At 41.0% G+C, this 14,754-nt stretch overlaps 1 protein-coding gene across 1 annotated transcript in view; it reads right to left on the reverse strand.

Moving 5' to 3' along the window:
- The window catches only part of FAM214A (family with sequence similarity 214 member A), a 60,708-nt gene that overhangs the window by 13,291 nt on the left and 32,663 nt on the right, over positions 1 to 14,754 (reverse strand). The window contains exons 4-9 of the mRNA XM_045286416.1: positions 14,372 to 14,497; positions 11,777 to 13,598; positions 8,398 to 8,514; positions 6,046 to 6,125; positions 5,375 to 5,483; positions 2,364 to 2,522 (exon numbers count right to left, since the gene is read on the reverse strand). Of these exons, the coding sequence (XP_045142351.1) occupies positions 2,364 to 2,522; positions 5,375 to 5,483; positions 6,046 to 6,125; positions 8,398 to 8,514; positions 11,777 to 13,598; positions 14,372 to 14,497 (2,413 nt within the window). The remainder of the gene's footprint in view (positions 1 to 2,363; positions 2,523 to 5,374; positions 5,484 to 6,045; positions 6,126 to 8,397; positions 8,515 to 11,776; positions 13,599 to 14,371; positions 14,498 to 14,754) is intronic.

Genomic DNA, 14,754 nt, shown 5'->3' on the forward strand with positions numbered 1-14,754 from the left:
ACTGGGCGACAGTGACCCTGCCCACTTCTGGCACACTGTGGTGTAGTTAGCAACTCTCTCTCTCTTCTTTATTAAGTAGGTGCCAGTAAATTCTGTGAAACAGAGGAGACGCTGGGATGTCATGGTAAAACAAAAAGGGTCATCCTTAATCTTATATTCTAATATGGTTGGCATCCCAGTATGATGCACATTGATCCTGAAACTCAGTGTGTCTCAACAGTATCTCCCAATTTTCTAATTCTCAAAATCAGAGGGCTTCCCTCCCCCACCAAAATGATACCACTATATTTTTCTGTGGTAAATGAGTAGCTGATTGCATAGGTGATAACTAGCTAGGTCTCTGAAGGGAGATATCTCTAATTTTGATAACAAGTACTGTACAGCTTCATGATTGTGACCTACCAGCAACAACAAAAATGAAAAAAATACCAGGGGTTTGTGGGGAACAGAAGGATTTCTCTTAAGTTGTCTCCCCAAAATATATACCAGACTTAGCTGTTTAAGAGTGACTGTACAATAGGTGATCAGAGAAAGTAGGTCAGAGGTTATTCTCCTTAACATCAGCCATCTATAGTGGCTAGACTATTAGTCTGACTCACCCTAAATAAGACCCACTCCCTTCTGATAAGGATAATGGTGGTCTGTTCACTTGCAGGAGATACCAGAGGGCAAACCCGCCCAAGGATGACCAAGGTTAGTTAGTCATTATCAGCTGTCTAGTTCACGCAGATACCATTGTTATTTCCACAACCAATGTGGGCACACCCCTAGGTGATTCCCCTCCTATTGATTGTATTGCTTATGTTACTACCCCTATGTTAATACCCCTCCTGGTGACTCAGGTTATTGTCCACTATCAGGGAACTTGCATGCCTCCCAGAATAGTAATTGTCTGTTTTATTATGTGAGACATTAGAGTGATCAAACTTGTTCTAGAATGAATTGTATTGCCCCTTTCTGTGATGTATGACTCTATGATGCCTGGTTAGCAATAAATAATGAGGCTCCCTGGTTCTCAGGGAGGGTGGCTGAAGAAGGTGACTAAGGAGGACGAAGCAGCGGCTTCTTCTCTGATGGCTAAGCCCCCTCCACGAGGACCATCAAGCCCAGCTGAGGTGAGCTATGCTACCATGAATTGCGCCTGACTCCATTACTTGAGTCTATCCTTTAACTCTCATGCTCTCTATGACTTTACTATAATCTCTACTTATTATCGCTGTACAATTGCACCTACCGAACCTGTGATGTTTTGTGGGGTTCCCTCTTCCCCTTAACCCCACAGGGGTTGGAGGAAGTCTTAGAATAAATAAGTACACAATACTATATGATGTTTTGCAGTTATTTTTTAATCAAGGGGTCAAATATCGACTGGGTGCTTGACTAAAAGTTGCACCATTGGAAGAAAGTAAGTCTTACCCACCTTCCTTGAGCCTAAATTACCTTATTAAGGAATAGGCCATATTTAGGTTCCTTAAAAGGCATACTAAAACTGCGCTGGTTCTGTTTTGTTTCTCTGCCACACCGATATCCCTTTTCAGAGCTCTTATTAACAACGAAAGACAGTTTGACTCATGTTTCCAAGGACCCGAGAAGCTCTAGGAGAGGCAGGAGTCGCCAGACCTCCCCGTTGGTCTTTTGGAAAAGGTATGATTCTAATCATACATGAGGATTCTCTCAAGTACATGCAGTCCATGGCTTATCTTACTCACAATCTAGCAAAACTAAAAAAGCAGATCAGATTTTAAAAGATATGGATAATAAAAGGCAATACAGGAAACTAAAGCAAAACAAAACAAACTCGAGGCTCTTGACTTACATCACACTGACAGGATGGGTCATCTGTAGTAGTTGGGGACCACTTCTATGGGGCATTGTGGAACCCTAGGGCTATACCAAAGCAGTCCAATGACAAACTCAACAGGAGCGAGGCGTTGGGGGCTCACAGAACCTTAGAAACCGCCAAATCCTCACCCCACTTCTACTAAGAACAGGAGAACATGGGCAGGCAACTTTCGTAGGACTAGAGCGCACAGTAAGCCATTGAGAACATGGAAGCACGGTAAGATCTAGAATATCAGTTTAATCAACCTTATTTTCACATCACAGTATTTTGTCAGCACTGTTCTCAAATGGAAAAAGGCCCCCCAAAAAAGTATCTGTTCTTAAAGCTAGCTCAGAAAAAAGTTGTGAGGTGATATTTTGGGATATTAGTTTCTACTCAGTCTTCAATTTTCTATTAGGAAATGCTTTTTATGTTTAAGCACTGCACCCAGGCCACACTCCAAACTTTCTTTAAACTCAGAGACACGTTTTCATAAGCTGACTGGTTTGGGTAGGAGAAAGACAATTCGAAAGATACTTGCCATGTAAGGAGAGGGAGCGTTATCGTCGGAAACACTGTAGAATGACACTTCAACTGGAAGAGTCAAATGGGTAGGACAGAAAACACCACTTGCCCCTACCTCGGCAGTAAACCCATCAACAATGCCGAGAGGGTCCAAGCGGTAGTTCAAGACAGACTCCTGGAAGACAAGATAAAATAATTTTAAATCTGCCATCCGACAAAGTCTCCCCGTTCAAACTCCTGAGAAACGCTTCTTGAAATTCACCACTTATTAGACTTAGTTGTTTTATGTAATTTTTATCTCCATAAATTAAAAAAAATAGGCTCTGCAACAATAGGAATACCGGGTCCACTTCTGAGGGGTCAGTCACGGACAACCTTATCAAAGCAGCGGGACCTTGTCTAACACGGTGCTGGAAGAGGAGTCCCCGGGTTCACTAAAGGCAGCAACAGATTCCTTGCAAATTACAGAGGGCCTGGGAGTAGGATTGTGTTGGAACCTTTGGGGTCTGTGTCAGAACTTTCCGTAAGCGACTTCAACATGTTATATAAATTTTCGCAAGCTGAATTCTCTGAAAAGTTCGATATTAATCTCTTGATCATTTTCTTCTTGTTAAGGTTCTCATTTATTGCATAGTTTGCTTTTCCGTATAATTTCTATTACACTGCAAATTTACTTATTTCTTTTGGCCTCTGCCATTTTAAATCAATAAAAAGCAGGAACAGAGTTCAAAATATTTGAACAGATACTTTGGAAGTGACATGGAAAAGATGTCAATTTAGCATTAAACAGCTTTCCTTTTTACTTCTACTAAAACCATGAAAGTTTGCCTCAATATTAAAATATTGCATAAAACTATTATAAAACCACCCTACAAAGTTATTGGAATAAAAAATAAAAATGTTAAATTATTTTCCAAAAATAAATTATTAGCACTTATTATTTACTCTTAAAAAGTCATTTACAGAACCCATCTAGATTTATAAAAAGCTGCAAAGATAGGACAGAATCCTTTCATTTTGAAGGTCAGCTTACTTGATCATTGAAAACCAACACCATCGCCACTGAGCCACAGTGAATCGATTAGAGTTTCTTGGGCCTGAAGGGAGCAGGTAGCCCTCAGAGTAACTGGTGGGCTTGAACTTCAGACTTGGTGCTTAGCAATCCAATGCTTGTCCAAGATCACCACCATGAAAGGGGCTGTTATCGGTTTATCACCATCGCCCTTCCTGAGTCCTGCAGCCAGTTTCACCAGACAGGAAGGTGTGGGGTCAGAAGTTTACTTGCTCAGATTTCACCAAAGTCCTTCATGGCCTCTCTTACTTAATGCTAAGATGATACTGTCAGTAATCCCTTCAACTTTCCGTTTCATGAAAAAAATAATCATCCTGATGATTATATAGTCCATTTACATACAAAATTATAGACCTGAATGATACCTTAACACAGGTTAAGAAATAGATGAAGGACCAGGTGAGCATCAGTGTCCATGGCCCTGAGACCAGAACTAGACGATTTCTGCTTACCACTGCTAACTACTCCTCTGGAGGGAGTAGGATAAAAATGTTAAGGAAAACTCAAAATCATAAAAAAAGACCAGCTATCGGTCAAATAAAGGTAGGTAGAGCCCTCAGGACTATAGCATTTGGTCACCCTTCAGATCTGGGGCTGAAATCACCACCATTCAGCCAACCAACCAACTGGCCTATATAAGAAACACAAGTGGGATATGCAGACCTTTAAACAGTCAACTATTTGAGGTCAAAAGAGCAAAGTTCAGATGGAAAGGAAGAGAAATGGGAACAGGAAACGCAGGGAAGAAGTAATGTTATATTGTGGGGATTACAATGAATGAGATGAAACAAAAGGTTTATAAATGGATGAATCCAAAATGAATGATCTGCTCTGTAAATCTTCGCCAAGTCACAGTAAAAATTAGTAAAACACAAAGGACATTCATAGAGGCCTAAATATAGCCATGTACTTATATAAATATACATAAAATGAGAGGGGAATAGAACTATGTACTCATATCTATATGTTAAGAATTAAGGTTGCAGATGGAAAATGGACCTCAACTCACGTACTCCTTTACACAAAAACACTTTGTTCTAACAATCCGGCATTCTGTGATGATCACCTTCCCTACACGATCACTGAAGACAAAATAGGTTCATAAGATAGCTGATGGTTCCTGGCTATCAAAAGATATAGCATCTGGGGTCTTAAAGGCTTGTAGATAAATAAGCGGCTATCTAACTGAGAAGCAACAAAGTCCACATGGAAGAAGCACACCAGCCTGTGTGATCATGAGGTGTTGATGGGATCAGGTATCAGGCATCTAAGACCCAGAATAAAACCATACCCAAGGTGAATGGGGGGCCGGGCATGGAGTGGAGACCTAATGCGCATCTGTAGACAATTGGACATCCCCTCAAGAAGGGTCAGAGGGAAGAGATGAGCCAGTCAGGATGCAGTATAACACCAATGAAACACACAACTTTCCTCTAGCTCTTTGGTGCTTCCTTCCCCACCACTATCATGACCTCAATTCTACCTTACAAGTCAGATTAGAGCAGAGCATACACACTGCTACAGGTAAGAGACCGAAACACAGGGAATCCAGGATAGATAAAGCCCTCAGGGCCAATAGAGAGAGCAGAGATACTAGGAGGATTAGGGGAGGGTGGGTGGAGAAAGGGGTAATCGATTACAAGGATCCACCTAGAACTCCCTCCCAGGAGGACAAATAATAGAAAAGTGGGTGAGGGGCAATGGAGGATGATGTAAGATATGGAAAAAATAATCTATAACTTATCAATCGTTCATGAGGGAGGGCAGGCGGGGAAGGAGGAGGAAGAAACGGGGAGCTGATATCAGGAGCTCAAGCAGGAAGAGAATGCTTTGAAAATGATGATGGCAAATGTGCTTGACACACTGGAAGAATGTATGGATTATGATAATAGACGTAAGATCCCCCAATAAAAGTATTTATAAAAAAAATTAGTAAAACAAATCAAGCACATTACCTCAAAATTTCCTAGTAGACTAAGACTTGTGATAGGTGGAGCACTAGAACTCAGAAACGGTTTTTCATGAATATCTGGATCATCCTCAATGTTTATACACTGTTGTGGACTATCGAAAAACAAATTGGGGAAAGGACACATTACTCAAACGGTTTAACCACCATACTATCTATTTTGGAACAGAACTAAATTAGGAGCATCCAATTCATTTTACTTACACTACTTATAAAACACACCCAAAATTCATGGTTACATTTTATAATGTTATATTTGCCCAAGAAGAGATATATTTCTCTAAGTTTGGGGGTGATAAATACAAGAAGTATTATTTTCCAACATGAAAACAATTGGCAAGGTCTTTGTGCAAGGGGTATGAGGTAAAAGTGAAAGACTAGAAATACACAATCCTCCAGATCCTATAACCAGTGTAAATTATTATGATTTATTATGATGACTAACATAAAACAGCAACTCGTCATGCTAATTTCTTTCCCACGGTTCTTAATCATTGTGTACCTGTGCACACGACATTATGCTAAAAATAATCACCGACTGGAAAATAAGATTCCTGCTAGAATTTTGACCCCTAGGGTCACTACTGTTTATTGTGTGAAAGACCAGATTTTGTGTCCTTCTCAGTCAGATGCACAGATGAAGTTTAAGATAAATACCTTCTAAATGATAAGCTTTTCAGGTGTAGTAATGAAGCATCCAGATCAAAGCAACCCGACTGGGTTTTTCTTTGAGGAACCTAAAGGGGAAATTATCATGTGAGATATTTAAAGACTGTAAATACTCTGAACTGGTAAAATACTTTCCAAATGAAAGTTAAGTCTATCTTAAACATAAAGTTTCTCTCATAACATGGGTTTACTATGTTCTTATGCTCTAAGTCCATCAAGCGATGTCAAAGCTTATCATTCATAAAAGCGCTTTTACTAGGGTTTGATTTTTCTAAGAAGCATACGTATTTTTTCCCAAACGGACTTTTACATGGAGTTCCAATATGTAATACAGGTAAGATCTTTACTTTATCGGCTCCTGTTGTATTTTTATGGCAAAATCAAAGATGAAGCATTTTTGAAGCATTTTGAACCACCCTACTGAAGCATTCCCCAAGCTCCGAGGAGCCATGGAAAATGGTTCCAAAATTACTATTCAGAACTGTCAACTCAGTTCATCATATTAAAGAAAACAAACCACCATTCAACTCCAACTAGCCATCAAACGAAAGACCCACATGAAAAGTAAAGGTAAAAATCACTTATGACCTGAAACTTAGAAAGCTTCTCATATCACTCAAGTAAGCATTCCTGCCCTGCCCCCACTGTACAGAGGAGAAAGCCAGCTCAGGATCTTTATCAGTGTGACCCCAAATCCCTTAAACAACCCACTCAGATCTGCTGGGTTTTCAATGTCGTGTGGGGACCCTTGAGTAAGATGATTAAGTGGAGAGGCTCCACGTCAGATAGCCATGATTCTGACTCCCAGATAACTCAGCTGAAGGTACCCATCAGCTCCAGTATTTAGATACAAATAAATTTATATAAAATCTACTTGCCACCAAGGCACGGCGCATTAAGCCTTGGCCTTCTAATTGCAAGGTTGGCAGTTCAAACCCACCAGCTGCTCTGAGGGAGAAAGACAGGAATTCCTTGGAAACACTAAGGAGCAGTTCTCCTGTCTTGGCATTGCTATGGGTCAGAATGAACTAATGGCAGGGGTGGGTTGACACCAAGTATTTTCTTTTCATCCAACAGTGAAATGATGTAGAGTATTTATTAGGCTCTTTTAGCCATAGTCTTTGTGAACACCCAGGAACGGATTCCTTTTCTATAGGTCTGGGGAAGAGAAAGTGAGGGATACCGATAGGATTATGTAATTCTGTTCTGCGTGATGGTTAGGCATATTCATTGTGATTGCCATCCTGCTGTGTATAAATGAGCCTTCTCAGAGCGAAGGTCTCACTCCTAAGAAGAGAGTCAAGAGGAGTGAAGTAGACCTTTTGGACCTCAAGACCCCTGTGCACCGAACACCTCCCCTCCTTGACCCAGGAAGCAGCTATGACACTAGAACGGTGTCAGAGGAGTGGCAACAACAAACCCAAGAGCTACAACCTGAGGTAGAGCGAGCAGTGGGCCTCACGGAGCAAGTGAAGCTCAGTGCTTTCGGCCAGTAGGCTGCTCTAGGCACTTAACTGGCCGGGCTAGGTTTGCTGACACAGAGCTAAAGCTGAGTGCCTTTAAGCTTAAAAGTGGAGGTCATGACCTTTGGGCATTTATGGGCAGCCCTAACGGTGTTTTGTACACGGCTCCAACAGGGCAGAGGCTAAGGAGCTGAGGGGCGGAGAGACCAAAGACCAGGTTAAGGCCTGCCTGTAGGACACATCTCAGAAGAGGCTGCCCAGTTAGAATGATTGTGTCCTGAGCATTTGTAACCTGTCAACTTAATAAATCCCATTAACGTGAATAATATCTGTGAGTTTTGTGGCCATTGTAATGAATTCTAAAACCCAGCCCAGAAGTAAAGCACCCAGTGAGTGTGTGCGTGGAGGTGGGCAGTTAGGGTCAAAATTGGTTAGAAGGGTGAGAGGCCTGTGTGACCTCAGTCTTATAGAAATAGGTTTTGAGTGATGCTGATGTTTGGGTTTTCTTGCCCCTTATGAGATGAGAAGTCAGACCTCGCCTCCCTGTAATTCTTTTTATAAATAGCATCTAAAAGGGCATGCAAAAGAAAGGCCTTTGGAGAAATTACATAATCCTGAAACAATAAACCTTATTTTTCCATTCTTTCTTTTCTTTCTTTTTTTTAAAGTATTTTCCCCCCATTTTATCAATTACATGCAAATGGGCTCTCAAAAATAAAATCTTTTTCCAACAAGAAACGTATTTTTTAGGACGTTTTAAGACTTTAAAGAAATCTAAAACCTGAAATGTGCTTATTGACAAACATTGCAAATAAGCTTCCTCAAGTTCTAAACATTAAAAAAGAGTACACAGGAAAAAAAATTATACAGCACTTACAGGACTTGAAAGAAGAGGCAATCCAGTTTGAGGATGGAAGGCCCTGGTTGAAGTTCCATCCAACGAATGGAAATTATGTTTTCGCCAGACATTTGAAGGTTTCAGTGGTGCAGTACTCTGTTAAGAAAATAATTAGCTTTTCATTTAATGTATAAATTCATTAAATGGATTTTATACTCATTCTTAGACATCTTCAGTTGGTGAAGCTCATGATGGAGATAGACAAATTGTGGTTCTGATCAGAAAATATTGTCTAAGGGTTTTTTGGGTAACATGCTAAATAAATAAGCTGAAGTGTTCTAAGGAAAGTATGCCTAAAGTAGAAACACATAAATATTTAGAGTTATGTATAAATATTTAGAATCTAGCATCCAGTACGCTATCTGATCTTGTGAAGATTTACAGCTTCAGAAACCCTAAGTCAAGCCACTTATTTAGAACTGACCTGATGGCCACAAGTCATTAAATTCTAGAACAGATAGTGAATATTCTTAAGGCTAACGTAGTGTTTCCTGGCAGCTATAACTTTAGGAAACTGTAAATTATCACTGAAAAAATAGAAATTGGAAACATGGCACAAATTAAAATGCGAATGTACCACAAAACAGGATAAAGCAGATGAAACAGGTTCATTCAGATGGGATCAAGGCAGGTCAGAAGTAGCTAGCTAGCATACCATACAATTAAGATACAAATTTGGGATATTACTTGCGGAGATAATGGAAATCTGCGTCTAATAATCATTTTGGGGGAGTTAAATAATTTGATGGGAAGTCAACTAAAATAAAAGTAACTTAATTATTTTGTGTATTTTGTATATATATAAAAAGTTTACAAAGTATTTAAAACTTATTATTTGATCCTCACAATTCTGTGATAGGTAAAAGAGCTTTATTGTTCTTATTTTAAAACTGAGGAGGTTGAGGTTACTAGAAGTTAAATGACTTATTTGATATCATTCGAGGGCTAAACCATGGAACCAAAACGGGAACCTAACACAGCGTCTAATGACTTCCCTACCACGAGTGCTAAAGTCATTAGTTGGTCATTGGCATAATACAAATGGCATGCTGCTTGAACTAGCCAAGAGCTACTAGAAAGCAGTAGATTAAGCTAATGACAGTTCCATTTCTGATTCTGGCTTACTCTCTAGCAAATGTTCACAAACATGACAGTACACCAACAGGAGCAACATGAAGAAAGTAAAAAGATATGTGGAATAGGTGACGATAAAAATGTAAAAAAAGAAATATGGAAAAAAAAGGAGAAGAAGAATGTAAACAAACCAAGGAATGTGACAATCCACAAAATTGCCTTAGGTAAAGATAGAGTAGTAGAAAGCATCTTGGGTTAGGGGTTCAGAGATGTCCATGTGTGCAGGGGCCAGTTCAGTCACTAAGGATCTGTGCAGCTATTGCTATGTCAATAAATCTCTTTGCGTCCCACCTCCCTCAGGACAACTATCTCACGGCAAAGTATAAAAAAGAACCAAATGCTCCATAAAGTGATGTAAATGAGACTAACATACTAAGAATATGTAATTCTTACTGTATATTATTTGCTATACTATATATAACATGCAGTTGTTTTGAGTTGGAATTGGCTTGATTGATGACAACTAACAACAACAACTATAACCTTTATTCTCCTGAATCCACACACCAACCATTAAAAACGTAGGCGCTACTAAAAGAAAACACTCTTTGATGGGTACCAAGGGTGGGAGGGGAAGGGAGGGAGGCGACTGGCTAGTAGGCAGACGCAAGTTAATTTGGGTGAAGGAGAAAGCAGCAAGGGGGAGTTGGTAAAAATGATGGACGCAGGGGAAGAGTTAAAGGTTGTTAACCGAGGTCAACAGCGTCATTTAGATAGTCCTGCAATACTGGTGTGATCCTGCATGGATAGCCATGCAAGCTGGTGGGTAAGGGAGGGAGAAGGGAAATAGACCCAAGCATCTATAGGCTTGACAGAGGACATCTGTACAAAGTTACCTTTGCTGCAGATTTATCCAAGAGCACAGTGGGGTAGGGCATACGGAGAATGTAGCTATGGGCTGTTTTTGAAATAACCAATACCTTGAGGGCATGAGCCGATTGAGGGGTGCAGGGGACCAGGACAACAGTCTCAGGGGTATACCGTGGTCCATCGGCATAACACAGCTCACACGGACAATATTTTACACCCTACTTTGGTGAGCAGGGATTGGGGTCTTAAACAGTCTGTGAGCTGCCATCCAAGGGGCAACTGTTGGCCTCCCCTGTGTGGAGGAAAGAAGAGTGGGGGAACCGGAAGCTGTATGGAAACAATTAACGGAAGCTATATGGAAACAATTAGTCCAATGGGAAAGTGGCCCACACAACAATCAGACTCCATCACCCTGAGACCAGAAGAACTACATATGATGGGCAGCCATCACTGCCAACTGCTCTGAAAGGGATCACATTAGAAGGTCCTGGACACAGCGGGAGAAAACCGGGGAACAAAACTCAATCAAAAGAGTCCAAGCTTACTGATCAGATACAAACCGATGGACCCCCCAGGACTATTGTCCCTGGTCACCTTTCAGATCCAGAAAATAATTCACTCCCCTGGCTCGATTTTCTGCCAAACAATAGACTATCTATAAGGGGAGCAACAGCCCTGGCAAGGTGGACACAGCTTAGCATAATCAACAGGTTGGGGTGGAAAAGGCAGCCTGGACCCAAAGACAAAGTTCAGAAAGGTTGGAAAAGGAGGAGGGATGGAAATGAAATACAGGGCGGAAGTGGCATAATTGATGGTACATTGTGGCGACTGCAGTCGATGAGCTGAAATAAAATGTGTATGAACAGTTGATATATAAAAACCCCCAACCTGGGTGCTATTTAAACGAAAGATTGGTGGGGGGGGGGGAGCAGGCCTAAAAGATAATAATTAATAAACCAAAAAAATAGTTTAAAAAATACAATAAAATTACAGCTAATTTCCTTACTAGACTGCTGTTAATTCTGACTCACAGTGATCCTATAGGCTAGAGTAGAAATCCTTAGGATGCCAGAGTCTCATAAATCTTTATGAGAGCAGAGCAGACAGTCTTCTTTCTCCTCAGAGGCTGATGGGTTTGAACTGTGGACCTTCCAGTTAAGCAGCCTCATGTTTAACCCACCGCAATACCAGGGCTCCTTAGCTGTTTTTAAGAGGTAGGCTTGCCCACACCCCGCTTAAGTAAACGGGTTATTTACAAGGATGTTGACACTGGTTCTGCAGATTGTATCAGACGGCATGTTCTATTAATAGAACACACCTTGAGCTTTCATAACCAGGTCTCTTGTGAACAAAAATGCAAACCAATTCAAGCCCAGAGATTAGGAATTAAATTAAATTAAATACTGTTACCTACCAGCGCCTCTGTGTTTTTCAGTCTTTCACATGTGGACAAACAGTCTTTTACACCCTTTCTCTCAGAACTGCTTTGCGATGTTTCATAAACTGACTCTTCATTCTTAGCCCGTTCATTTTTCAGCTGGTCGGGCTTTTTGCATTTGAAGTCTTCCTTATCTTTAATGCAATAATTTTCTACACTGAAAAGCTGAGTATTTTCTTCACGTGTCGCAGGCCTGTTTGAGTCTTTATTTGAGCACTTATTTTCACGTTTGTACAGGTATTCGGACGTTTCCAGCACAGCAAGTTTTATTTTAGAGTCTAATTGGTGATTTTCAGAAGATTCTGGACTGCAAGCCTCATTTTTTATCATTTTCTCCTTATATTTGTTGGTGCAAAATGATTTGTCAATACCATGACAATGTGAATACTGGTTATCAAGTCCACTGCTAATGTCTTGCTCCTTCAATTGATGTCCAAGAAGACTATTTTCCAACCTGCTGGTCAAGTCTAAATGGTTTTCTTTGCAGCGAGACATGCTTGAGGATGTCGCTGAGTTAGTAGCTTTGTCCTGCGTCTCCTGAAACGTGCACAGAGGGGTTGCACAAGGTTTTCCTTGGTGCCCATTTCTTACAGGAGGGCTCAGGGAGGCACTCACTTTGCTATTGCAGTTAAGAGAACTAAAAGATGGGTCTGGAATTGGGGTTTTCCCCTCACCGCTGTTTCCTAGCAGGGACATTTTTTTATTACAACTGGAAACCGAGGCATTGTTCTGGGTTTTCTTCAGCAAATGTTTGTCTTCGTATGAACTCCTAAACAGTTTAGAAGGAAGCAATCTAGAGTCTTGCATTCTGAAGGGCTGCCGGGGGATGTGCGGCGCCGTGGGATCAATGTGCTCCAAGTGTTGTGCGATCCTTGCAATAACCTCTTGCCGCTCCTGGAGCAAGGAGCCTATCAAAGGATTAGTCTCACCAATGGGCTGACGAGAATAGAGACCATTAGACAAGCAAGAGTCGCTTCGAGGGGTTTCAGGCTTGCCTCGGATTTTCCCCTCACCGCTGTCTTCTGGGGAGGTAAATTCTGGACTGCCAATAGAAATGGAGTAAGTCTCCTTACATTTCCTCACATTTTCATTTTCTTCTGTCGCCCGGAAGAGTCTTGAATTCCGTGAACTGGACTCTTGGGTGCTGAATGGATGGCCAGACACCTGAGAAGCGCTTGGATCACAATGAATCAAATGCTGAGCAATTCTTGCAATAACATCTTGACGGTCCTGAATTAAAGAGCCTATCAAGGGGTTGGTCTCGCCCACAGACTGCCAGGAAGTCTGGTGGCTGGAGACACTGGGATCAATCAGCGAAAACGATTTCAGGGTTCTTGCTGGTGCTTCCTGTGACTTCGCGTCTTCTGTCCCACTGAAGCCCAGAAGGCTGGCTGGAGATGCCCCATAGTCAGATCGACTGCCAGTGCCAGGACACAGCTTGACGTTTTTGACAGCTGTAGTATATTCCAGAGTTGTGCTGTTTTTTGCATGCAGCACGCTTTCGGGTGCCATGGTCCAAGTTTGTTTGCTACACAGACGCTGTGAATTGTTTGTACACTCCGTTTCGTTCGAACTGCGGTGCAGATGGGTTTGAAGTGCATGCTCTTGAATTCTTTTCTCATAAAGGCCAATGTTCGTGTGAATACTACAGGTCAAAACTGGATAATTAGATTGTCTGGGCAAGGACTGGACACTGAATTTCAAGGCCACGTTGTGAGAAACATTGGGAACAGGAAACACGTGTTCAATTGGTGTCTGGGAAAAACTCCACTGTAGATCTACATCAGCAGCACTGATTCTGGAATCAGACAAAAACACTGAATCAATGGGCTATAAAGTTACATCCTCATTACTGTACACTACAATGAATTTGAAGCAGGCATATATAATTACTTACATTTGATGGTTGGCGTGAATTGTCAGTGAGGCTTTACTAAGTCAACTGTTAGCATACATGTCTTCCTAATAAACTCCTAATAGTGACATTAACAGATCATGGGTAGAATAAAAAATGGATCTTTTTAAAAACATTTAAATTGTTTAAAGAATTAAAGTGTATGAATGAAAACAACTTAAAATTATTTTTCAAAATCTGGGGGTGGGCGGGAGACAAGACTCTCCATTTGCTCTTAAACAGATGTGGCTAATTCTATTCTGGAACAAGACTACAAGATGCTTGCCATCTCGTCTTGGTCACCTGCCTAAGGAGACGATGAGACATCTGTCCAGCAACCTGGGTACTGCTACTTTTCAAGATTCAAAAAAACCGAATCTGTCTCATTGTAGAAATTCAGTAGCCCAGAAGTGTTTCCCACTTTACAATGGTAAAAATTACTTTTTTCGGACAACACTCTTATGCTAATTTAACAAGCAAAATGCAGTCATCTTGTGGAAAAAGGTGTCCAACAGAAATATAAATTTCTTGAACCCGTTTTGAGAAAAAAACATACTGAGATTGTATCTGTTTATATTTCGGGATGAAAGAAATTAATCACCTAAAAGGTAAAATATAATTCAGCAGTTAGCCAATGTGGCTGAATATACAGCGTACTGTGTTTTCACGAGACCCACCGGTAAAGAATATTCCGTGGAACAGCACCATGAGAAATACTCAGCCAAGCACTTAATTGAGAAAAAAACACGAAAGAGCGGACAGCCAACAGAAGAGTCTTCTCTTCAACAAACCGTTCACCGTTCCTAGGGGAAGGAACAGAAAATCACACGTCAGCACAAACGAAGGACTGGATTTTGGAGAGGTGGAAGCTTAGGTAAACCTATCACCTATGAATTCAAGACCAGAAGAATACACCTACCAGTGTTGCTGGCAGTCACATGAGCACTGAATATCTAAAAGAAGTTGTCATGTAACAACGATGAGAAATACAACTTTCCTCTAATTCCTAAACGTTTCCTCCCCGCTCCCACTACCATGACTCGAATTCGACCTTGCAAGT

The sequence above is a fragment of the Echinops telfairi genome, unplaced genomic scaffold (assembly GCF_000313985.2).
Source record: "Echinops telfairi isolate 266 unplaced genomic scaffold, ASM31398v2 ScPeMD7_8;HRSCAF=38, whole genome shotgun sequence".
Taxonomy (NCBI): domain Eukaryota; kingdom Metazoa; phylum Chordata; class Mammalia; order Afrosoricida; family Tenrecidae; genus Echinops; species Echinops telfairi.